The 25,710-nt window shown below is 50.2% G+C and overlaps 2 protein-coding genes across 9 annotated transcripts in view; one reads left to right on the forward strand and one right to left on the reverse strand.

Moving 5' to 3' along the window:
* MAP4 (microtubule associated protein 4) overlaps positions 1–11,765 on the forward strand; it is a 191,313-nt gene extending 179,548 nt beyond the window's left edge. For all 5 annotated transcript variants that reach the window (XM_045530360.1, XM_045530363.1, XM_045530362.1 and 2 more), the window contains 4 exons: positions 5,049–5,130; positions 6,983–7,095; positions 9,021–9,210; positions 9,335–11,765. In XM_045530360.1, coding sequence (XP_045386316.1) covers positions 5,049–5,130; positions 6,983–7,095; positions 9,021–9,210; positions 9,335–9,342 — 393 coding nt within the window. In that variant the 3' untranslated portion in view covers positions 9,343–11,765. The remainder of the gene's footprint in view (positions 1–5,048; positions 5,131–6,982; positions 7,096–9,020; positions 9,211–9,334) is intronic.
* Positions 11,766–12,363: 598 nt separating this feature from the next.
* Positions 12,364–25,710, reverse strand: part of DHX30 (DExH-box helicase 30) — a 33,782-nt gene continuing 20,435 nt past the window's right edge. For all 4 annotated transcript variants that reach the window (XM_045530370.1, XM_045530366.1, XM_045530367.1 and 1 more), the window contains 16 exons: positions 20,420–20,721; positions 19,864–19,984; positions 18,990–19,139; positions 16,656–16,808; positions 15,497–16,333; positions 15,166–15,241; positions 14,977–15,081; positions 14,617–14,792; positions 14,223–14,429; positions 14,044–14,125; positions 13,777–13,970; positions 13,499–13,658; positions 13,211–13,368; positions 13,005–13,108; positions 12,786–12,925; positions 12,364–12,690 (listed from right to left, as the gene is read on the reverse strand). In XM_045530370.1, the coding sequence (XP_045386326.1) occupies positions 12,437–12,690; positions 12,786–12,925; positions 13,005–13,108; positions 13,211–13,368; positions 13,499–13,658; positions 13,777–13,970; positions 14,044–14,125; positions 14,223–14,429; positions 14,617–14,792; positions 14,977–15,081; positions 15,166–15,241; positions 15,497–16,333; positions 16,656–16,808; positions 18,990–19,139; positions 19,864–19,984; positions 20,420–20,721 (3,219 nt within the window). In that variant the 3' untranslated portion in view covers positions 12,364–12,436. The remainder of the gene's footprint in view (positions 12,691–12,785; positions 12,926–13,004; positions 13,109–13,210; positions 13,369–13,498; positions 13,659–13,776; positions 13,971–14,043; positions 14,126–14,222; positions 14,430–14,616; positions 14,793–14,976; positions 15,082–15,165; positions 15,242–15,496; positions 16,334–16,655; positions 16,809–18,989; positions 19,140–19,863; positions 19,985–20,419; positions 20,722–25,710) is intronic.

Raw genomic sequence — 25,710 nt, forward strand, 5'->3', positions numbered from 1 at the left:
GAGGCCATAAGGAGCAAAAAAGCACATCAGGCATAGTGGCCACTGATGTAGAGTTCCAGGCTGCTAGGGACAGGCCTTGGGAACACATATAGTTGTTCCCAGAAGTGCTTTTCTACTGGCTGGTGAAAGAAAAGGAGTAATCCCAGGAGAGGGAGGGGGCATATTATACAAATAGTTAATAAGCATGGGCAAAAAAGGCAACCTTCAGGAAGCATTTTTCTCTTACAAATTAGCAAGGTTTTCTCTTTAATGAGAATATCCAGTGCTGGGAGGTTATGGTGAGTCAGAAACACGTAAGTTATGCCAGTGGAGTGCAGTAACTTGTTACTGCATTTCTGGAAAGGAGTTTGACATCAAGAACCTTGGTCTGTAGTTTTCTTTTTTTGTTGCATCCTTTCCTGGTTTTGGTATCAAGGTGATATTGGCTTTGTAGAATGAGTTGGGGAGGATTCCTTGCTTCTCAATGTTATGAAATAGTTTCTGCAGTAGAAGTACCAGTTCTTTGTAGGTTTGGTAAAATTCAGCTGTGAAACCCTCTGGTCTGGACATTTTTTTTGTTGGAAAATTTTTATTGGTGCTTCAATTTCATTACCTGATATTGGTCTGTTCAGGAGTTCTATTTCTTCCTGATTGAGCCTAGAGAAGTTGTATGTTTCCAGGAATTTGTCCATTTCCTCAACTTTTTCAAGTTTATGTACATAGAGATTTTTATAATATTCAGAGATGATATTTTGTATTTCCATGGTATCAGTTGTAATATCTCCTTTTTCATTTCTTTTTTTTTTTTTGAGACAGAGTCTCGCTATGTTGCCCGGGCTAGAGTGAGTGCCGTGGCATCAGCCTAGCTCACAGCAACCTCAAACTCCTGGGCTTAAGCGATCCTACTGCCTCAGCCTCCCGAGTAGCTGGGACTACAGGCATGTGCCACCAGGCCCGGCTAATTTTTTCTCTATATATATTTTAGTTGGCCAGATAATTTCTTTCTATTTTTAGTAGAGACGAGGTCTCGCTCTTGCTCAGGCTGGTCTCGAACTCCTGACCTCGAGCAATCCACCCGCCTCGGCCTCCCAGAGTGCTAGGATTACAGGCGTGAGCCACCGCGCCCGGCCTCCTTTTTCATTTCTGATTGACCTTATTAGGGTCCTTTCTTTTCTGTCGCTGGTTAATATAGTAAGAGGCCTGTTGGTTTTATCTTTTCAAAGAACTAACTTTTTGTTTCATTAATCTTCTGTGTAATTCTTCCATTATCAATTTCATTTAGTTCTGCTGTGACCTTAGTTATTTCTTTTCTTCTGCTGGGTTTGGAATTGGTTTGCTCTTCCTTTTCCAATTCCTTGAGATGACTCATTAGATTGGTGGTTGATTTGTGATCTTTCTGTCTTTTGGACATAGGCATTTAAGGCTATGAATTTTCCTCTTAAGACTGCTTTTGGAGCATCTCAGAGATTTTGGTGACCTGTGTCCACTTTGTCATTTAGTTCAAAGAATCTTTTGATTTCCATATTAATTTCCTCCTTGACCCAGTAATTGTTCAACAGTAGGTTGTTTAATTTACATGACTTTGTGTAGAGTTGAATGTTTCTGTTGGAATTGATTTCTAATTTTTCTCCACTGTGGTCTGAGAAGATACATGGTATAATTTCTATTTTTTTTTAATTTGTTGAGACATGTTTTGTGGCCTAGGATGTGATCAGTCTTAGAGAATGTTCTATGAACTGATGAGAAGAATGTATTAATATATTCAGTAGTTTGGGGGTAGAATATTCCGTAAATGTCTGTAGGCCCATTTGTTCTAGAGTCCTGTTTAAGTCCATTGTTTCTTGTTTATTTTCTATTTGGAGGATCTGTCCCATTCTGTCAGTGGGGTGTTGAAGTCCTCGGCTATTATAATGCTGCTGTTTATCCTTTTGTTTAGATCTAGTAAGGTTTGCTTTGTGAGCTGGGCATACCTGTGTTAGGTACATAGATATTTAGGATTGTTATGTCTTCTTGTTGAATTGTTCCCTTCACCATTATATAATAACCGTCTTTGTCTTTACTTTTGTTGATTTGAAGTCTATGTTATCTGATAAGAGAACTGCCACACCAGCTTTCTTTTGGTTTCCATTTGCATGGAATGTTGTTTTCTAACCTTTCACCTTGAGTCTGAATGAATCTTTGTGGGTTAGAGACATTTTCTGGAGACAGCAGATACTTGGCTTGTATTTTTTTATCCATTCAGCCATTCTATGTCTCTTCAGTGGGGAATTCAAGCCATTCACATTTATTGAAAGAATTGACAAATGTAGTGGATTTCTGTTCATCCTGTTGGGTAGAACTTTATTGCTTTGTTTTAGCTCTTGAGCCATCGTGGTATCTGGGCCCTGAACTTTATTTTGGATGGTTGTACACTGATGGGTGTCTATTGTGCTGATCAGTGTATAATGCAGATCTGAGCACTGCTGCAGGGCGGGTCTGGTCTTGACAAATTCCCTCAGCTTTTGCTTGTCTGAGAAAGTCTTTATTTCTCCCCCCTATAAGAAACTTAGTTTTGGCCGGGCATGGTGGCTCACGCCTGTAATCCTAGCCCTCTGGGAGGCTGAGGTGGGTGGATCGCTCGAGGTCAGGAGTTTGAGACCAGCCTGAGCAAGAGCAAGACCCTGTCTCTACTAAAAATAGAAAGAAATTATCTGGCCAACTAAAAATATATATAGAAAAAATTAGCCAGGCATGGTGGCGCATGCCTGTAGTCCCAGCTACTCGGGAGGCTGAGGCAGGAGGATCGTTTAAGCCCAGGAGTTTGAGGTTGCTGTGAGCTAGGTTGATGCCATGGCACTCGCTCTAGCCTGGGCAACAGAGTGAGACTCTATCTCAAAAAAAAAAAAGAAAAAAGAAAAAGAAAAAAAGAAACTTAGTTTTGCAGGATACACAATTCTAGGCTGGCCATTATTCTGTTTGAGAAGATTGAGAATGGGGCCTCAATCCCTTCTGACTAAGGTCTCAGTTGAGAAGTCTGCAGTTAGTTTGACAGGTTTTCCTTTGTAAGTTACCTGATGCTTTCGCCTTACAGTTCATGGAAGAAAGCTAGCACTCTGGTCGTCTCTGTCCCTCTCTCCAGAAGGCAGCCCACCCAGAATGTCCAAACTCTGGGGTCACACAACTCCTGCGGGACCCACCAGCCCCCTGTGGCTCCCACATTCTGGGCCGGAGTTGGGAAATGTTTGTGTGGGAACAAGTGACATGAAATCTGAGGGGCTGAGGCCTCCTGGGGAGGGCAAAGGTGCACTGTGTGTAGAGAAGCAATATAGCGCCTGCCGTCTGAGCTTGGGTCTACGGTGATAGGAAATGATCCCAAGGGCACTGGCTGCCTGGTGCTTCGTCCTCACCAAGCTCCCAGTTCACCGGTGGCAGCAGCTTCTGGGCTCATGAGGGTAGAAGAGCTTTGTAGCCCGAGCTCAGGAGCCCACTGACTGCCAAAGATGTCAGGGAGGGAGAAATAAGCCGCTCCACCCACCCTTCTTGCTGGACTCCAAGCCTCTCGGGAGTTGATCTCAGCCAATATCCTGCTCCTTCGTGTTCTGCTCCTAATTCTGGAGGCTCGTCCCATGCTCAAGGACTCGGGAACCTGCTTGAGTTGTCATCGTGGCTGCTCTGCTGGCTGCTTGCTCTTCAGGTCATCAATTTGCTTCCCAGATCACTTGAGTCTTGATAGATGTCTGGTATATGTCCAGTGGCTTGTCTCTCCTAGGTGCTTATTAACAACAGAAATTTATTTCTCATAGTTCTGGAGGCTAAGAAGTCCAGGAGTAAGGCACTGGCAGATTCAGTGTCTGGTGAGACCCCACTTCCTGGCTCATACGTGTTTGTCTTTTTGCCATGTCCTCACACGGCAGAAGAGCAGGTTTTGCTTTATTGGCATCACAAACCTTAAAAGCATCTAGTCTGAATCTTTGGGTAACTAAACTTCTGGGGAATCTTGCCTGAAGAAGTCATCAGAGTTGCAAAGACCTCTACAGTCATCAGCCACATAATGAAGTGTCCGTCCACGACAGACCACATATACAACAGTGGTCCCATAAGATTATAATACTGTATTTTTACTGTACCTTTTCTGTGTTTGGAGATATTCAGACACAAAAATATTAATACTTCCTGTTGTGTTATAGTTGCCCACAATATTCAGTATAGTAACATGCTGTACAGGTTTGTAGCCCAGGAGCACTAGGCTACACCATACGGCCTGGGTGTGCCATCTATGGTCTAGGTTTGTGTAAGGATATTATTGATGTTCCCACAGTGATGGAATTACCTGATGACATATTTCTCAGAATATATTCCCATCCTTAAGCAACACATGACTGTATTCACGAGGATATTCATTGCTGCCATGTTTATATTTAATAGTAGTGAAAAACTGAAAGTAACCTAGATGCTCAATATTAGGAATATGGTTGGGTTTATATGGGATATTATAGAATAGATTATGATGTGGCCCTTTTTTTTGCATTTCCCATCTTCTGTGGGAATATTATTGTAACATGGATTAAGCAGGAATACAAAATCATGTATGTGTGTGTATATATGGCTGAGGGGAGAATGCATTGATAAGAACTGGAAGTAAGTATGTTATTCCATGTTGCTCTGGGCAAGGAGTTGACAGGTAAGATTTTAATGTGGAACAGATGGGACATTTCAGGGGAGCCTTGATGCTGGTTTTTGGACCTGGAAAGATGGCAGAAGAACTCTGGGTTGTGCATAGACAGGGTCTGCATGGGAAGGCCTGTGTATGTGGGAAACAGTGGTCTGGTCTGGCTGGAGGGTGGGGTCAGAAGTGAAGAGCAGGGTCAGGTGCAGTGGCTCACGCCTGTAATTCTAGAAAAGCAGGGCCAGGATAGATCAAGGGCTGTTTTAAGCACTTTGGGAGGTGACTCTGACCTTGAACTCACTGAGATAGAGGCTTACAGAGAGAGCAAAACCTCGAACATAGAGAAGATTATAAAGGTAGCATGGGTTTGGCCCTGACAGTATACCCTCCTTCTGAGGTAATGATTCCTTCATGTCTTTCTCAGGTTCAGATTCAGAACAAGAAAGTGGACATCTCTAAGGTCTCCTCCAAATGTGGATCCAAGGCTAACATCAAGCACAAGCCTGGTAAGTGGTGCCTCTCTTGCCCAACCGGGACTCCCAGGGTGGATGGTCCTGCTGTGGGCCAGCTGCACAGCCCTCTGGCTAGGGAGGGTTTCATCCTTGTGTCTTTATCATTCCATAAAGACTCATTGAGCCATCTCCCACCCAGGATACAGCAGTAGAAACAGCACATTCCTCAGTCCCTGTCAGAGAGGGCGAGTTAGGATGTTAACTTCTGAGTGGAGGAGGAACAGTTTGTCAAGGCTGCCATATGCACCGGCACTCTTGACCTGCCACGGGCATGGCACTGTTGGCCTAGACCTGAGGGACATGTGTGCTCTAGGCTGAGGACCTGGCTCAGCCTCCCAGGTGAGTATTCTAGGAGCTAATACTGAAGGAGCTCTGTAGAGAGCAGTGGTTGAGACTTGCCTGTCAGACAGATTCAGGAGCAAAGAGTGCTCCCAGCAGTGAAGTATGAGCCACTAGCCCTGGCAAGAGAGTGGGAGGCGTTCAGCATTGCCGCTTAGGCCCACAGACACAGAGCTTGCAACTGCAGCAATGCAGCTTCCTTCCAGCAACATAGTTGGCCCAGTGTCCCCGTAAAGGCCTCTGAACAGAGCCTGGGCTCTTGCCTTGGCTAGCACTCTCGCAGCCTCATGTGTCCTGGTCCCTGGGTCTGCAGCAGTTTGGAGGTGGGGCAGTATTGCTGCAGCAGCGGGCACACTGGCTGGCAGATAAGGCATCTCAGAAGGGCAGCCACCGTGGGCTAGTTAAGGTGAAGGCAAAGAAAACTCCCTTCTCAACAACTGATCCACTTTAGAATGTGCTCTATTTAAAAAGATAGAAACAGTTTGATCCTTAACTAACCGTCACTTTTTTCTTTTATCTGGAAAATCTGCTCTTATGAGATACCTCCTTTTCTACTGACAATGAGTCAGTTAGGGTCTAGTTTTGCCAGGACTAGAACTCCGGTGTGTAGGAAAGCTGGAGACTTCAGCCAGAAGCTGGGCGCTGAGGTCGGCGATATGAGCTGAGAGGAAGGTAGAACAAGAGAAGGACTCAAAGGAAGCCATGCTGCTGGGCCTCGGGAGGGGTGGGTGCCCCGTGAGCTCTGAACTCTGCCCTTGTGCACACGTCCCCTTCCCTCCCTGCCCCGGCCGAGGGTGCTAGACTGGCCTGGCCTGCTGCATGACTGCCCTTTCTCAGCTCACGGTCCCGGGGCATTCCTCTCCTTTCTGTCCTTCTTTCTTTCCACTACAGCATGGGTCTGCGGAGGGGCTCAGACAGTTTTTACAGCCTGTCCCTGTCAGTCACTTTTTGGTGGCGACTTTTGGCCTGTCACTTCTCTTTTGCAGCATCAGTTTTAGCAGCTGTGAAATAAGGGTGAGGACCCTGATAGGACATTCCTGAGACTTCAGTGAGGCTGGGTCTCAGAAACACTAGGAACATGACCTGGGTAGCTGGAGGGGTCGTCACACTGCCAAGAGAATCAAAGGCAGCTGCTCATCTTGGCACCTTCGGAGGGTTCTACCTAGAAGCTGTGCTCTGCGCCCCGGTCCCACCGAAGCCTGGTGTGCAGCTGCCAGCGGGGTGGTGGTGAGCATGGCTGGCCTCCTCTGTGGAGGTATTCCCACTGGCTAGACGGGGAGGTTGTCTCAGCCTCGCTTTAGTAAGAGAAGCCCCATTTGGACAAGCTTGTTCACAGTTCCTCGTTTGCCCTCACAGCCACCAGGAGCAGATCACATTTTTTCCCATTTCTAGATTGTACACATCACCAGTCCTTGGCCAAGCTCAAATTTCTATTCTAGACTCCTGGCTTTGCCTGCTGGGATATTTCTCTGCCACCCTTAAGTGACCGATTCCTTTTTGGTTCTAGGTGGAGGAGATGTCAAGATTGAAAGTCAGAAATTGAACTTCAAGGAGAAGGCCCAGGCGAAGGTGGGATCCCTCGATAATGTGGGCCACCTACCTGCAGGAGGTGCCGTGAAGGTAGCAAGTGGGTCACCAGGGAGACAGAGCTGGGGAGGGGTGAGGACTGTGCAGCTAGGGTCAAGGTCCCGGCAGGTAGGCCCCTGTCACCGCCCCTCAGTCTCTTCAGGAGTCATGTATTCACCCACACCGTTGCTGTTCTCCCATCGTCCGTCATCAGACCTGAGTGAGGCAGGAGAGGTTAGAGGCCCCAGCCCAGCCCCCTCTCACCTGTCAGCTGGAGGCGTTGGCCTGCCTTCCTTATTGAGCCCATCTCAGCCATTTTTAGAGGGACTGTGTGCTGGGGCACAGGTCATCACAAGGCGAGCTCTCCCCAGCTGTCTCATGGAGGAGGGGAATGTGGTTTCCTGTCCCTTGTCAGGCTCCATTCCTGGCCTGGGAGCAGGATGGCACATTTTCAACTGCCAGTGACAGCAGGCTGCCTCTGCAGGGCCTGCACATGGCCTGCTCCACCCAGGGCTCCAGGAGAGAGTTCAAGAGGCAGAGCTTCCCATCCCCAGACCAGCTGGGCCTCTCCTCCCTTCCCTCTCTCCCCTCTTTCCTCCCTTCCTCCTTCACAGTACTGTGGATCCCTCTGTGTGCCAAGATGCTGTCTGTCCTCTGTTCATGTCATCGGTGGGTGGGGGGACCCATGGGAGCAGCATCTTGAAGGCTTCCATGCATAAGGGTAGCTGCAGCTTCTCAGGGCCTCTGCTTGCCCAGTGCCGGTCACTCCCCGTCCCTTTGTCCCCTCCTTTCTTGGTGCTATGATTCAAGCCCCAATCAGTTTCTGTGAACATTTAGGGGGGTCCTAGCTGTCACAGGCTCTCAGTTCATGTCCCCCACACCTTATGAGGATGCCGTTCTTCATTCTGTTCTGAATCAAGTCTATTTCAGTGAGACATTAACTCAGCTTTAGTCTCTTGTCCAAGGCCACACAGCAAACGAGTGTGAACCAGAATTCTCACCTGGGCTTTTTTTTTTTTTTTTTTTTTTTTTTTTACTGCTCAGTGCACATGGCTGCACTCTCAGGCCCCCACTGCTCAACACCTGGGCCTTTCTGTGTTCTTTCTTTTATTCACATTATCTCCCTTTATTATTTCTAGAATTATATTTCTAATACAGAGGTCTGTTTCTTTCACTGCTCTGATTAAAAACCACTGTGAAGTCTCCCTTGTCACTTTTTGGGCATTCAGAGACACAGGCTTTCCAGCTCACATATGGCCTCCCACTGTTACTCTCTCTTTACCGCTTTACTCACACTGAGTGTTCAGTGTCCCCAAAATGTCCTTCTCCTGTGAAGCCCTCCAGGCCCTCAAAGTCTCCCTGGGTCATACCTTTTAGACACCTTCTTCCTGCCTGCCGGGGCCCCTGGGCCCCAGAATAGTGCCCGGCACAGAAGAGGCCTCAGTGTCTGTGGTATGTGACCAGACAGAGGAATGGGCAGGGGGACCCCGTGAGTTACTGACCCTTCTCTGAGCACATGCTGTGCCGGGGCTGGGAAGTGGCAGGCTGTACCCCTCGGGGACCTTCCTAACTAGCCTGTGGCACTGCTGCTTCCTGAGCAGGTCCGGGCCCACAATCTGAAGGTTGCTCTTCAGGCTCATTGCTGACTTTTGTCACAGCTACTTTTTATTTGGTACCAGCCTTGTTGAGAGGCCTGGTACCTCTCCCCTCAGAGATGCTCCACAAAGCCTTGAGTGTCACGGGGGGCTCTAAGAGTGTCACTAGCCCATCACTCCCGACCCTCAGGAGTTGGTCTCACAGGTAGGGGTGGGAACAGGGGCTGGGGGCCGCATGGTCTAGATTCTCCAAGTGACTGCACATTGAGCCAGTGGGTGCTGGGACAGCAAGGGTGGGGGCTGCGTGTAAAACCCACCACCATCACCCCATTCCACTCCCTCCCCGACTGACCCTGCACTGTCTCCCCCGCTGTTTCATTGTAGACTGAGGGCGGTGGCAGCGAGGCCCCTCCGTGTCCGGGCCCCCCCGCTGGGGAGGAGCTGGCCATCTCTGAGGCAGCGCCCGAAGCTGGCGCCCCTACTTCAGCCAGTGGCCTCAGTGGCCACACCACCCTGTCAGGGGGTGGTGACCAAAGGGAGGCCCAGACCTTGGACAGCCAGATCCAGGAGACAAGTAAGTGGCTGGGCTCGGCCTAAGGGCCAGCCAGGGGCCCTGCCACTGGCCGCAAATTGAAACTCCTTTGTATTTTGACTAGAGTGTGGCCTAAAGTTTAACAAAGTAACCTTTTATTTTCCAGGCATCTAATGATGACATTCTGGTCTCGTCTCCGTCTCCCCTCTGTTCCCCCTCTTGTCTCCCCCGTTACCCTCTCCCTTCCTTCCTCCCGTGTCACTGCAGATTGAGACCTACAGGCTGACGTTCCGGGCAAATGCCAGGGCCCGCACCGACCATGGGGCCGACATTGTCTCCCGCCCCCCCCACTTCCCTGGCGGCCCCAGCTCAGGCTCCCGGGCCCTGGGCTCCCTCTCCCGGGCTGTCTACTAGACCTGTGAGCGCTTAGGCTCTGAGCAGCCCCCTGGGCCCCCTTCCCTCCTGCCTCGCTTGCCCAGGGCAGCCACAGCCCTGCCCCCACACCGCCTTTCAGTCCCTGCCCCATGCCCAGCTCCCTGCTTCGCTCTTGTCCCTTCACTGCACCACTGCTGGAGGAGCTAGGGAGGGGAATGGGAGGATGGGGCTATGGTGGGGTCTAGGAGGGGGAATAGGATTCCAACCTCCTTTGTTTGGTTTGTTTGGACCAAACCCAAAAGAAACTGACATGCCTTCCCTCCTCCCTGGATCTACCTGGAGGGAAGAGTGGAGGCGGATTCCAAGTGATGACTGGATGCTGACTGTGTCCCCTAGAGTGTGCTAAGCCACCGCCTCTCCATTTGACCCCACAATGGCACCCAGGTGGTTTCGGGCCCCTCTTGCTGCCCTGCCCCAAGTTAGTCAGGGGTCAGTGCTGCCTGGCCCCGCTGCTTACCATACCTGCCTAGCTGCTGTTATATTTTTCTTTTTCTTATTTTATCCTTTTATTTTCTAATAACCTATAAACTGGTGGAATAGTTTTACAGGTTGAAGCCATGTCTAAATGAAAGTCCTCAGTAGGTGTTAAAGGAAACAGGGAGGGGAGATCCTTAAGCCTCCACGCAGGAGGACGTCAGGCTTTGGGAGCTGCCCTTTGGGCAGCTCGGGGCCCTGGAGATGGTGTCGGCAGGGAAGTGAGATGCAGCGGCTGTGGCTGGTGAGCGGTCAGGCACACTACGGGCTGGTCAGACTGTGGACTGGTGGTTTTGGCATTTTGTGTGTATGCTGCTTTTCATTTCTAACCAAGAGGCTGGTTTGGGCATCTCTGTCTGTCTCATTCCCTGGGATCTGGTGGTCAGCCCTGGGATACAAGGCCAGGGCCTGAGAAACAGGAAAGGGCCATGGAAGTCCAAAATCCTCTGGCCTGTACCTGCAGCCTAGGACACTTAAGCCCTTGCTTGTGTCCAGGGGGGGCTGAGATGTCCAGAACTCACGTGGATAGTGGGGAATCAAGTCTGGAAATTTAAAAATAAAAGACATGAGACTGAGGCCACCCCAATTCCCGTGTAGCCTGACTGGAGTGGGGAGGGAGGAGAGGTGAGGCCTGCAGGTGGGGGGTCCAGCTAGGCCCGGTCTTGGGATGGCTGCAATGATGAGAAATCCTGGGAATTGTATTGACACAAAGATTCTTATGCACTTGTATTTTTTGTATTAAAGTTTGCATGGTTTCTAATAAAGGATTAAAACATAAGTTTGTAGTGAAATGGCCTGGGAGTTTCTAAGGACTTCTCCTCTGGAGAGGCATTTGCTGCAGTGCAGATTTGCCTCTGAGGAGGCTGCCTCAGACTTGGCCCCTCAGGCCCTCCTCCCGACTTCTGCCCCTCTGCTCCTGGCATGCCTGGAGCTGAAGGTCAGGGTCTTGACTGAGGTTCAGATTTGATCCCCATGTATAGGGAGGGTGTCTCTGGGCCTGACAGATCCTCCCTCTTTCTGAGGTAGCAGTTAACCTGGGGAGGAGGTTTGATACCATATTCCCAACTCCCCCAGCACATACCAAGAAATTGCAGGGCCTCGTGGAAAAAGTGCTGCCTGAGCCAGGGGGACCAGCTTTCCTCCTGAGAGACTGTCTGCAGAATGCTTCAACCATGCCAGGGACATTAGGGCACTAGTGTTTTGTCAGCAGGAGGAAGAGGCAAGATGAAACTGGGGAGAAGGAAGCAACAGGGGTTGGGTAGCAAGGAGACACAGCTGGGGTGACAGCCCTGCTGCCCTCCCTTGTGTTGACCCTGGGGTCATGAGGATGCTGAGATTGACAACAGGCTCTGAGTCCTTTCACTCCTTTGGCCAAGGGTGGGGAGGGGGGAGGTACCCAAGTGGGAAGCTCTCTAGGTGGGCAGCAGGCATGGTCAGTGTTCTTAGAGGTTGTCTGGTCACAGCGCCCTTGAAGAATCCCACAAGCCAGAGAACCAGAGAAAGCTGGCCTGACAGGTGGGGACCAGAGGTCCCCATGTGTACTACTCTGCAGCCACTTGGGTGTGGGACATTTCTGTACTTCCCAACTTGCTTATGGCACAGCCATTACCCGTTGTCAGTGACTCTTGTAACAATTTAATTTTAAGAGTAAATAAAACTGCCTGATGTCCCTGCACACAGGCCCTGCACTTCTGTGTGCCTTGATTTGTCTCCACCTCTAACATCTACGTCCCTGCTGCCACTGCCCTCCTGGGACTGGGGTGCTGTGTGCACACTGTCGTAATGACCTAAGCACTCTGCCCCCTCAGCTGTGAACTTGTGGCTATGGCTAAAGGAAAGTACCACTGTGCTTGTGGCAAGGGCTGCCACACAAAGCAAGGGTTGGGGTCTAAGTGGGCCTCAGCAGCCTGTGGAACTCTTCCCCAATCTGCCTGGGAAGGGGCTGCTCAACGCTTGCTTGCTGTCCAAACCTACAAGAACAGCGACAGTTCTGATGGGCTCCCAATGGGGTGGGCACCTATAGGAGCAGCTGTGCCAAGAGACTAGGTCAGGCTGGCCCAAGCAGTTCAAGTTGGTTAACAGCACTGGTGGTTCAAACCCCACTCTGGGGGTGGGGGGGGGGCTCTAACCCTCTTCCGCCACAAGACTTAGGGCCACAGGCAGCCCCGTCCCCAACAATAAGCACCTCGGTCTACCTATACCTTCCTTTTTCTTCCTCTTGGTTTGGGGCACTGTGGCCCAGAGTGCTGAGGCCCTGAGAGAGGAGCCCCTAGCGGATAGCAATGCTCACAAGGGATAAATAGAACTTTATTTTAAATAAACATTTGCACTCTGTACACAGCCCCAGCAGAAGCAGGGCTCAGTCATCAGCTGTCTTGCGTACGTCAAAGCTGCCACAAGGTCCTCTCAGCAGCTCTGCCAGCAGCGCAAGCAGTTGCCCGTGCTCCTGCTGCACGCTGGGGGGGAGTGCAGCCAGCTCGCTGCGCAGGCTCCGCTCCACCATGCGGCCCAGGGCCCGACGCAGCTCCCTCAGCAGCCGCACTGTGCGTGAGTCGCCCTCCAGCCGCAGCAGGTCACTGTCGCTCAGGGAGATGGTGGCCCGGCGCCCATCATCTGGGGGAACAGAAAAGACGGTGAGGAGCCCAGGTGAGGCCAACCTGAGGAGCAAGACACAGAGCAGTGGGGGTAGAAGGCCTGCAGGCACCCACCACGGATGTGCACATCCCCATCGGTCAGGAGCAGCACAGCTAGCGGGTGCACCTGGGAGGAATCCCGGACGAAGACGCTGCCATTGGACTTGACCGCCATGAAATACGTCAGCCATCGGCTCCGTAACCGTGTGGCCTCCCTAGGGATTATAGGGCTGAGTGAGGCCACCCTCTTCTGGCCCTTCCCAGCTACCCCATCCAGTCCTGCCTGCCCCCCACCTGTTAATGGTCGACTTGTGCAGCAAGATGTTGCCTGATTTGGTCCTGTATGTGACACTGTTGGGCTTGAACTTCCCCTGCCGGGTAACCTTGCCCTGCCTCACCTGCAGGAATGGAGAAAAAGATGGGTGAGGCTGAGCAAGGAGCTGGGGACAGGGAAGGAGGCTGGGACCTGGTCAACTCCCACTCCCTCCTGGAGGCAGCACCTGGATGAGGTTGGGGTAGAGACCGGCCATCAGCACGCCCTTCACCAGCTCCTCTTCTTCGCTGTACTCATTGCACTGGGCAGAGGCCAGAGTGCAGTCTGAGGGCTTCCCCACCAGGAAAGCCTCATAAATGTTCTCAGAGAACTGCTTGATAAGTCCTGGGAAGGCAAAGTGCACAGTAAACCTGGGGCGCCCTGGCCACAAAGCTGGCAGGGGTGACGGGCAGCCAGTATGGGCGGGAAGGGTGTAAAGGGCTCAGGAGGAGACCAGATGTAAGCGGCGGCTGACCGTGGATGAAGCGCAGGCTGGGCGCGTACAGCAGGTTTTCCTCTAGGTAGTTCTCCCGGGAGCTGCGGTCCTGCCAACGCAGCACCTCCTCCCAGCCAGCTACAGCCCGCACAAAGGCCAGGTGGTCACTGCCACTGTCATGGCTCAACAGTGCCTTTACCTGGGAAAAGAAGGTACCCAGGTCACAGGGGAGGGGCCAGAGGAGGCCCCTTAGGACAGTGTATGGTGGAGGGTCAGAAGGGAGAGCCAGAGGGCTACGGGAAGGCACTGGGTCTGACCTTGTCCACCTCCGCCCGGTTCTGCAAGCTGCTGCTGAAGGGGTCCCGGGTGAGGCAGGAAACAACCACCAGCAGCGGGTGCAGGCAACGGAAGATGGCAGCCAACACTATGGCCTTGGCCAGCCGGGGGTCAGTGGAGATGTGGGCCAGGCGCTGCCCCAGGGTGGTCAGATACTCCCGCTGGTCCAGTACCCCTGCAACAGCTCAGCTGTCAGCCCCAACCTTGAGAGCCACTCCCCAGCCCAGCTCAGCCCGGCCCCCACTCACCGATCTCCTGGAGCAAGATCACGGCCTCATCTACTGCCTTGATGTTTGGACTGTCCACAGCCTTGGACAGGAACTCCACTGCCTACAAGGGGAACAAGCCAGAGCCCACCGTGAGCCTGCTTCCCACCAGCCTGTTCCCCAGGCCTGGCCTGCCCCGCCCTGCCCTACCCCTGCCGCACCGTCTTCTCAGGCATGTGGATTTTGGCTTGCAGCACCAGGTTCTCAAGGGGTGTGCGCAGGATCTCTGGCACTTGGAAAGGGACCATTTTCTCCAGCCGGCTTCGTGGGAATAAATGGTAGGCAAAGCCTGACTGGCAGCGGCCCGCCCGGCCCCGGCGCTGGATTACATTTGCTCTTGACACCCACACAGTCTCCAGGCAGGACACCTGGGGGAGGGGACAGGTAAGCAGCAACACAGACGTCACAGGCCTTCCTCAATGCTTTCCCACATCTCAAATAACCCTTCACCAGCCACCCCCCAGCCCCCACCAAAACAGGGACACTGAGACCCTACAAGTATGGCCTTCTCGGGACACACAAAGCAGGTCTAAGGCAGATCTGGGCTGGGGCCACCTTGGTCTTCAGGTCGTAGCGTTCCTCCTTGTGCAGACCGCTGTCCACTACGTGTACAATGTCATTGACCGTGATGGAGGTCTCAGCAATATTGGTGGCCAAGACAATCTTGCGCACCCCAATTGGAGGCTGCTGGAATATGGCCTTCTGGTCCATCATGGGGATGTTGGAGTGCACTGGTGGGCAGCAAGACACACTGGTTATGTGCGCTGCTTCCGCCAAAACCACCCCCTGGGATGAAGGCAGGGCAAGAATTTTGACCCCATTTCCATGAAACTGAGGCCCAGTGGGGTCAGTCCCCAGGACAGAGGGCAAGACTCATTGCTGAGGATGCATCATTCCTTATACCCGGGCTCTCACCTGGCAGGATGAGGTACTTGCTCTCGTGTATGCCCAGGGCCTCCTGGAGGCGTTGCTGCACTCCTTTGATCTCCTGCCACCCAGGCAGGAAGCACAGGATCCCACCTGTAAAGGGGCCCTGCAGGCGTCAGTCAATGCTCCTGCATGTGGGGGTTGGGGTGGGCACAGGGCAGAGGGGGAAGCACCCACCTGGTTCCCCATGGGCATCGATGTGCAGAACCAGATCAGTCACGAGGTCCAAATCCAGTGCACATTCATCCTCAGACTGGGGTGGGGGAAGAGAGGCCACAGTCACAGCACAGGGTAAGAGGTCGTGCATAGGACACAGCCACCGTGACTCAGTGAGACAGAGCCACTTGACATGTCAACTCCAATCCTCACATACTTGCCACGCAGGCGTGATTATTCCCCCGTTTCTATCAAGGAAACTGAAGCCACCAAGCCACAGGGACAGGGAGGAGGGGAATCCACAGAGGAAAGGCCAGAGCCCTGGGTGGAATGGGGTGGGAGCATCCCTCACCTCATGGTGCCGGTGCCGGTGTGGGTACTGGTGCTTGCCCAGCTTGGCCAGGATGTCCTCCAGGTAGTGCTCCTTGACAGGGTACATGAAGCCAGGCACCTTGATGACGGGGCAGCCACCAAAGTAGCGGGAGAAACGCTCGTTATCCCCCGTGGCACTCATGAGCACCAGCCGCAGGGCTGGGTTGAGCCGCTGCAGGCCCTTGAGCAGTATCAGCAGGAAGTCTGTGTTCACGTCCCGCTCGTGCACCTCGTCCACGATGACGTGGCTCACGCCCTCCAGGCTGGGGTTGCTCTGCAGCTTCCGCAACAGGATGCCCACAGTGCAGAAGAGCAGGGCCCCACCTCGGGCTGGGGGCTTGCTTTCCAACCGCACCTGGAAGCCCACGTTCCGGCGCAAGGAAGGACCCAGTTCATGGCTGACTCGCTGTGCCACAGACACAGCCGAGATGCGGCGAGGTTGGGTGATGATCACATTGCAGCAGGCACCACGGCCCTCGGTCACATAGCGCTCCAGGAGCAGCTGGGGGATGCGTGTAGTCTTCCCACAGCCTGTGTCCCCAGAGATGACCACCACCGGGTGCTGCTCAATGGCACTGAGAATGGTGTCCCGATGTGGGTCCACAGGTAGCTGAGGAACCTCCTGCCAGACTGGCCCTCGCCGCCGCCACAGCTCTAATAGGCTCTGGCTCAGACGCACCTCCTCTGCTTCTGACAGGGGCATGTAGGGCTTGCCTGTGATAGGGTCACTCAGGGGCCCTGAGTCCTTGCCCAAGGGCAAGATGTCATCACTTTGCAGCCGGAGCTCCGGGGAGGTCCATGAACTGTCGATGGGGTACTAGGGGACAGGGAGGCAAGCAAAATAGTGAAAGAGAAATACCATTTTCCTCATTCACATACAACCAGCCCCTCCACAGGATTCACCTGGGTCAGATGTTATGGCCCAACCTGCTGGGCAGAGGACTCAGTCCGTGACTGCCCTGAGCCCCTCGTGTGCAAGACTGGGCTGCTCAGGGCAGGGGGATCCCAGGCTCCATCCTCAGTAGGGAAAATGGGGAGTTACTACTGCCTGTCGCAGGTGGAGGCCATCAGTCTAGAGAAGATGGAAACAGACTATGGGGTTTGGGGGGCAGGGAAAGATGTTGGCGGGGCCCTCTTACGTGATTCAAGAAGGTCTCTATCTTGCGGAGGATGGGCTCGGGCACCTGGATGGTACACGGTCGGCGCTGGGTCTCACCCAGCTCTCGCAAGGAGGCCAGGTTATACATGGCGTGGGTAAGCGGCTCATTGTTCCTGTCCACCAGGCCCAGGCTCTGCAGAGGGGACACGTATGGCTCAGCCTATGCTCTGGTCTCCCCAGGAACTGGTCTAGACATGCTCAGGAGCTCCAAGAGAGAACTTGTGCAGAGCAGACTCTTTTTTCTAAGAGATTTTGGTTTTGGGCGGACATGGTGAAGGAAGGAATAATTAGGAACTGGGAAAATGTAAATCTCGACAAAATAATAATTTTTTAAAATGAACTAGTTAAAATTAATTCAAGAAAAGCTAAACCTGATGTGTTAGAGCAGAAGAGCTCTAACAGGGGTGGTGCCCTTATGAGAAACCTCACCCTGTGCAGCTGGAGCCCCCGACAATGCCGGACAGGCCAATCTCACCTCCACGAATTCCCAGCGTGCGCCTCTGAGACCAGCCAGGCCAGGCCCCCAGTGATACTAGCACACACTCTACAGACTCCCTCTGCCTTTGCTGCCTCGCCAAAGCCCCCCAACCCTGATCCTTCAGGTAGGCTGCCACCCCACCTCCTGGTCTCTGCATGGCACCTGTCCCATCTATGACCTCATCATATACAGATGGACATCGAATTTCCCGTAAATGTCTATTAATGCAACTTGATAAAACAAGCCACTGGAATGAAAACACTATCTTCCCCACATGCCTAAGCTCCCTCAACCAGAGATAAAACAAGGTATTCCAACACCTCAGCCAAATGGGTAAAACCACAGTCATTGTTCCCTGCAGTCTTGTGTCACCTGTAATGTCTGGACCCTGTTCACCCATCAAAGCCCAGATCAAAGACTCCCTCCTTAAAGAAGTCTCTCCTCCAAAAGGAACCAATCCCCTTCCTCTGGATTTGCTGGCCCTATGAGCTGTAAGGACTTCAAGGAAAGGAGAGGGACCTAGTCCCTGTACCATGGGAGGTGCCAACACAGCCTTCCTGCTGTGGGAACAGGCTCCCCACCACTAAACCCCAGGACTTCATGGGTTTTCCCTGGTAGCCCCTCTGATGCGTGCCATCAGCTTCTCTCTCAACGCTGCTCCCAACTGGAACCTGGCCTGGCCTCTACCACGCTAAGATGCTTCTGATCATCAGTGCTTGTACACTAAGCTAAAATTCAGAACTCAGAGTTCTACCTAACAGTCCTACTTCTGCCCTCCTGGGCCACAGGTAGTGTTATCCGTTCCCTCTTCTCTCTCACCACTTGCCTGTCCTCCCTTCCTCTTCTTTCTCCAGGTTCTTGTTACCTCTCACCATAAGCTGTATCTAAAATGTGGTTCCCTTGGGCCAGGCGCCGTGGCTCACACCTGGAATCCTAGCACTCTGGGAGGCCAAGGCAAGAGGATCTCTTGAGCTCAGCAGTCCAAGACCAGCCTGAGCAAGAGCATGACCCCATCTCTACTAAAAATAGGAAAATTAGCCGGGCGCCATGGCATGTGCCTATAGTCCCAGTTACTCTAGAGGTTGAGGTGGGAGGATCACTTGAGCCCAGGAGTTTGAAATTGCAGTGAGCTATGATGATGCCACTGCACTCTACCCAGGGTAACAGAGCAAGATTGTCTCAAAAAATTAAAATAAAAATGTGGTTCCCAGAGCCAAATACATCAAAGGTACACTTGACCACTCAGAGTAAAGCAGGGCCTATTTCTCTCTGTTCTGTACACAAAACCCCTACTGACCTGAGTTGAGACAACTAACTTCTAAGGCAGTCAGTCACAATGCTAAGCCCCACTACTATGGCATCAGATAACTCTAGAGTCTCTTCAAGCAAACTGCAGGCTGTAAACCAATATTGCCTTCACTTTGATGTTGACTGCTTCCTCAGTCTTCATCCCAGATACAAGCCATGTTACTCATTTTGGCCACAAAGCCCAAGCTATCAGGATCTTTCTGGACACCAGGTCTGCCTCTCAACACAGGCTGAATGGCTTTATGCCATTCAGAATGACAAGCAAGTCTCCTGGCTTCACCCAGGTTCTGGCCAACACTGTTGAAAAGGCTGGGCTCACAGGCAAAGCACCTGCACAGGGGCTCTGGAGAATTCATGGCAACAGGAGCCACAGAGCCTATAAACAAGGCTTGGACGCCAGATAATTTTGCCCAGGCCAAAGGCCTGATGTGGTAGGTTTCATTTCCTAGAAAAGTGGACCAATTTGCCACAGGTAGAAGGGAGATGCAAGACATCCTCATGCATCGTACCAGGGACCCCCAGACTCACCTTCAGTTTCTTGCAGGCTAAGGCTGCCGCCTTATTCTCGGCTTCTGCTTTGCGGCGCCCTTTGGCCACAAAGGTCATAGGACAGGGCCAGAGCAGAGTGAGCGTCGACAGCTTGGTCTTGGTGCCCACTGTGTGGAACTGCATGAGGTTCTACGTGGAAGGCAAAAGAGATGGTTATGAAAAGGCAGGGAATGAAAAGAGACTTGAGGCATTTTCAGAATGCCAAGGAATCCAGAGATGGAATCAGCCACCATCTCACCAGGTGCCAAGCACAAGCCGCACTAAAAGTGCTGCTCTACAGCCAGAAGCAGGCCCCGTGGGGCTGGGCACCCTAGTCTGAGCTTGCTTCTCCTGCTGTACCTCGACTTCCACAGCAGATGATGGTGTCTGGGCTATGACACTACCCGCCCTCCTATTTCCCTGTCCTCTCAGCACCTTCCCAGCAGCTGTGGGTTGAAGCTGTCAGCATAAGCTAAAACCAGGCACATCCTGGAGGAGCAAAAGTGCCTTGCACCTGGACAGAAGCTCTGTATTAATTAACCAAAGACCCTTAGCCTGGCAGCAACAAAGAAATTCATACTTCGGCAAGACAGCCACCCACACCTCTAACCTCCTCCCCACGGACAACCCACCACCCTGAACAGACACGAGTCTTCCACTCCTGCAGTCCCCAGCCGACGCCCTGTGCTCCCGTGGCCTAAGTCCTGAGCTGTTCTCTACTGCTTCACCATCTAGGAACCCAGAGCTCCTCCAGCTACCCTAGATGTGGGCTGCGTACACAAGCCCCCTCTGTTCTCCCAGGCCTCTGTCTGGGGAACACCAGACACGACCAAGCAAGCTCCCCACCCACACACTTCTAGAAGACCCATCTCACCTTAGCTGTGGAGGATGACGTCGCAATCTGAATCACCTTGGCCAGAAGGTTCTTGGGAAGTGGAAACTGGGTCAGAGCCCTAATAGCACTGTCATCATCTGTCATTTCAAAGGAACCCCCCCTGAGAGGACCAAAAGTTTAGGTGAAAAAGTTGTCTTTCTTCCCAGGCCAATTAATTTCCCCTGAAGCTCTGAGTCACAGAGGCTATGACACTGCAACCAAGAGGCATGAGACAGATGGGAAACGGGGCACCTTTGCTCTGCCTGTGATCCTCTTGCAGATATCACCCAATAATGCTCCCTCAGTTCCCTCACACAGATAAAAGAGCAGAAGGAAGGGCCTCTATGCTGCTGTTTTGCAAAAGCCCAGCCACACAGTGCAAGACCACAGCTGGCCATCCCCCAAGAATGGGCAGACACATCAATGAGTGATAGGACACACAAGCTGAACTGTGGGCAGGTGCCCTCCCATCTCAGAGAAGGCTAGCAGGGAACATCTACACATCCCCACATCAAGATACGGCCAGCTCCCTGCATCCCCCAGCCCCCAGCTGTACCTTGAGTCCCTGAGTTGGGTATGGGAGTCCTGCTGGGTCATGGACAGGAAGTCGGTAACATCTATGGTCCCCTCTTCTAGCTCTTCCTCCTCATCCTCCTCTTCCTCCCGGCCCAAAGAGCGGGATAGGCCCCCAGGTCCCCCTGGCCGAATACTCTCGGGATTCAGCTGCCGCCAGGAAGTAGGGGGCATGGTGGGTTCCGGGCGCCACCAGCTGTCAGCCGGGGAGCCAAAGCGATCAGCTAGCACTCGGTACTTGGCTGCGTCAAACAGCTCGTTCCGGGGACCCAGCAGACCCCAGCCCTGGCAGGGGAAAAGGAACGTTGTAAGGATCCATAACATCTTCACACCTCAGTCTACCTGGGCCATGTCCAGCTACACCATAAGTCACTTGTGTCATAGAGCCATAATTTTTCATCTGTCTACCCACTTCAAGCCCTAGTCCAGAACCAGGCATAGAGAGAACACTTTAAAATGCCTAGCTCTGGCTGGGCATGGTGCCTTACACCTATAATCCCAGCACTTTGGGAGACTGAGGCAGGAGGATCACTTGGGGCCAGGAGTTTGGAGACCAGCCTGGGCAACATAGTGGGATCCCATCTCTACCAAAAAAAAAATTAGCCAGGCGTGGTGGCACATGCCTGTAGTCCCAGCTCCTCAGAGGCTGAGGCAGGAGGATCGCTTGAGCCAGGAGTTTGAGGTTGCAGTAAGCTGTGAATGATGCTACTATACTCCAGCCCAGGTGACAAAGCAAGACACTGTCTCAAAAACAAACAAAAAATGCCTAACTTTGATAGATGAAAATGATAAGGTAAATTCTTACACCTATTTAGAAAAAAAAATATCCCACATGGCAACAAGTGAGCAGAAGATACATTCGCATAGTGATCTAGGAAGCTTCAGTAAACACAGCAATCAGAAAATATGTAGCCCATATCCTAAAACAGATGTAACTTTTGATGTAAAAATCCTATGCTAGGAATACGTTCTACAAAAATAATTTGAAATGTTAAAGCCATTTATACAAAATATTATTTAAAGTGTTTTGCAACTTCATTCTTTTCTACAGAAAATATCAACTAAAACATTTCCTCAGTCTCAAGCATATACAAAGCAACATGCTGGCCACCTGAGCATCATCAGGATAGACAAAACCTGGTCCCTGCCCTTAAGAAGCTCAGAATCTAAGAGGCAGAACAGAAATGCAGATGACCAGGGTCAAAGGAACAAAGAAATAAGTGAGAAGCAGAACAACAGGGACCAGACTATGAATAAAGGACGGGTTTAAGAAGTTACACTTGGCATTGGTAAAGGTGACAAAGCCTGTGGGACAGCAAGAAAATGGAATTGTCAAATGGATTTCTGACATTAGGGCCATGTGACAGTGGACAGCAGGAGCCACAGGCCAGGAAGCTCTCTACAGTGAGGTTTCAGTCCAACCAGACCCATGACAAGCTGAGGAGTGACCACAGCCTTCCCAAGACTGAAATAATTATATGTAATTTTTAAAAATTCTATTCACAACAGAAACAAAAAACACAACCTACCTAAGATGAACTTAAGAAAGGTACAGACTCATATTTTTTTTTAAAGTACAAAACTTGGCAAAAAGACATCCCAGGGAGACATATGCTCCTGGATGATAGAACATTTATGTGTGAGGAGGCAAAAGCCTCCTAAATTAACCTGTAAATTGAACATAATTCCAATCAAAGTCTAGATAGGCTTCTTAGGCATTTGACAAAATTGATTCTAAAGTTCATCTAGAAAAACAGATGCGGCAGAACAGAAGGGGCAGCGGCATGCCACACAGACACTGGCAAGCACGCGGGTGGGGCAGCACCGGAGCACGCCAGGTCTCAGCTGCCAGGCTTCTGCCTCACAGGCTTCGCTTCTGACAAGGATGCATCTGGTTAGACAGAAAACCAAGCCAAGTTCACTGGCCTGGGGCTTCCCCAGCAGGTCAGCACAGCCTTGGCAGTCACTCTTCCCACCCTCCCAGGCTCCCTGCCATTCCTGCTGAATGCTGCTGCTTGCCCCTCCTGAGCTTTACACACAATGCTAGCTACTATTCTCTTTAACCCCCTGCTCTTCCAGAGCCCCCTTTACTGGCTCAGGTTTCTCCACTAACACCTACTTCCTCCCTCCTCTTACATCTGTCCAGGCACTGTCTTTTCAATCTCTTTAGTACCCCTTGAAGAAACCCCCTCCACTGCTGCTACTGGAATTCTTTTATCTCTAGTCTTGCCCTATACTATTGCTGTCAATGACTTTTCCTAAAGGCAAATTTGGCCCTGTCAGTCTATCAATTACTACCAGTCAGTAGCCCCAGCATCGACAGGATCAAATCAGAAGTCCCACCTGTGACATCTAAGGCCCCCTGGTGTTCTGGCTTCTGCCTAACTGGCTATACCCTGGCCTGGCACACAGACCCATGCTCACACTCCTCACAGCTGCTCACATACACCCTGGCTTCATGCCTCTGTGGCCTGTGTCTAGAGTTTCTGCTCCATCCCTGGTCCCAGGCAAGGATCATTCTTCAAGAATAAGTCTACTGTCTTCAGGAAGCTGAGGTGTGTTTATTTCCTTATGTAGACACCACCCCTGTGGGTTGTGGCTGCTCTCAGAGAACTCTCAGTTACCTCTTGCCAGCACCGCACACTAAGCAAGCATGAGGGTAATGCTTACCAAATGCATCTAGTTTGGGGAAAAGAGGAAAGCTGAAGAACTATGGGTACAGATATTAAGGAATAAAAGGCTGAGTTCCAAAATAGAGAACTCCTATCATTTCTGAAGGATAGCTTTGCAAAAAAAAAAAAAAAGAAAAAAAAACAGAACTCCTATAACCACAGTGAGATATCATCTCACATCAATTAGGATGGCTATTATCAAAAAAATAATACAAAAAATGTGAGTTCAGGTCCCACTTAAAAAAAAAATAAAATGAAAAATAAAAAACAAAGAATAACAAGCATTACCAAGGATGTGGAGAAACTGGAACTCTTTTGCATTACTGGTAGGAAAGTAAAATAATGCACCCATTGTGGAAAACAGCTTGGGTGGTTTCTCAAAAAAAAAAAGTAGAATTACTACATGATTCGGCAATTCTACTTCCGGGCATTTTACCCAAAAGAACTGAAAGCAGGATCTCAAAGAGATATTTGTATCTATGTTCACAGCAGCATTATTCACAACAGCTAAAACATGGAAGCAACCCAACTGTCCACTGGATGATGAATGGATAAGCAAAACGTGGTATATACATACAATGGAGTATTAATTCAGCCTTAGAAGGAAAACTCTGACACACACTACAACATGCATGAAACTTCGGGACATTATGCCAAGTGAAATTAGCCAGTCACAAAAGGACAAATATTGTATGATTCCACTTACATGAACTATCTACAGCGGTCAAATTCTCATAGAGACAAAAAGCAGAATGGTGGCTGCCAGGGGAGGGGAGATGGGGAATTATATTTTAATGGGTACAGAGTTTCACTTTTGCAAAATGAAAAAGTTCTAGAGACTGGTTGTACAACAATGTGAATGTGTACTGACCTGTACACTTTAAAATCGTTAAGATGGTCAATTTTATATTATGTGTATTTTACAATTTAAAAAAAGAGAGACTATGAGCATAGACGAGAAATAGGGAAAGGGATAGGATTATCATGAATGAGATAATGACTTCCTTCAGATAGGATGAGTTTAAAGTGCCTTTAAACATACAGGTAGAGAAGGATTTCTCAACTTCAGCACTATTACTGTTTTGGGCCAGGTAATTTTGCTGTAGAGTGCTGTCCTGTGCATTGTAGGATGCTTAGAAGCATTCCTGGGCTGGGCATGGTGGCACATGCCTGTAGTCCCAGCTGCTCAGCAGGCTGAGGCAGGAGGATCACTTGAGCCCAGGAGTTTGAGGTTGTTATGAGCTAGGTTGATGTCACGGCACTCTAGCCTGGGCAACAGAGATTCTGTCTCAAAATAAAATAAATAAAATAAAATAAAAAAAACAAAACTTTAAAAGAAAAAAAAAAAAAAGAAGCATTCCTGGCCTCTGTCTCATAGTTGCCATTATCAGCCCTGCAGCTGTAGCCACTACAAATGTCTCCAGACATTGTCAAATGTCCTGTAGCTACTCTCACCACTTCTTCTCAACATAGTACTAGAAGTACTAGCAAGAGCAATCAGATCAGGAAAATAAATAAATAAATAAAAGGCATCCAAATTGGAAAAGAAGAAAAATTATCCTTGTTTGCAGGTAACATGATCTTATATATAGAAAACCCATCTAAGATCCCACAAAAAAACTGTTTGAATAAATAAATTCAATGAAGTTGAAGGATACAAAATCAACCCACACAAATCAATTGCATTTCTCTTTATACTAATAACAATCTATCCAAGAAAGAAATTTTTTTTAAAAATCCATTTACAATAACATCGTAAAGAACACTTAGGAATAAATTTAACCAAGAGGTAAAAGATCTGTACACTGAAAACTATAAAATGCTGATGAAAGAAACCGAAGATGACACAAATGGAAAGATAGCCCACCTTCATGGAAGAATATGGCTAAAATGGCCATATTCCCTAAAGCAATACATAGATTCAATGCAATCCCCATCTAAATCCCAATGGCATTTTTCAAAGAAACTGAAAAACGATTCAAAAATTCGTATGGAACCACAAAAGACCCCAAATAGCCAAAGTAATCTTAAGAAAAAAAAAAAAAAACTGACTGGGTGCAGTGGCTTACGCCTATAATCCTAGCACTTCAGGAGGCTAAGGCAGAGGATTGCTTGAGCCCACAACTTAAAGACAAGCCTGGGCAATAGCAAGACCCCCATCCATCTCTTTAAAAAAAAAAAAGGCAAAGGAGTTGAATAGACATTTTTCCAAAAAAGAAATACAAACAGCCAACAGATATATGAAAAGGTGTTCAACATCACTAATCATCTGGGAAATGTAAATAAAAACCACAATGAGATTATCACCTCACACTTGTTAAAATGGCTATTATCAAAAAGACAAGCAATAATGAATATTAGAGAGGGAGTGTAGAAAAGGGAACCCTTACACACTGCTGGTGGGAATGTAAATTGGTACAGCTATTATGGAAAATAGTACAGAGATTCAAAAAATTAAAAATATAACTCCCATATAACCCAGCAATCTCTCTCTTGGGTACATACCCAAAGGAAATGAAATCAGCACTCAGTGCTATCTGCACTCCCACATTCATCACAGCATCATTCACAATAGCCAAGGCATGGAAACAACCTACATGTC

The sequence above is a fragment of the Lemur catta genome, chromosome 18 (assembly GCF_020740605.2).
Source record: "Lemur catta isolate mLemCat1 chromosome 18, mLemCat1.pri, whole genome shotgun sequence".
Lineage (NCBI taxonomy): Eukaryota > Metazoa > Chordata > Mammalia > Primates > Lemuridae > Lemur > Lemur catta.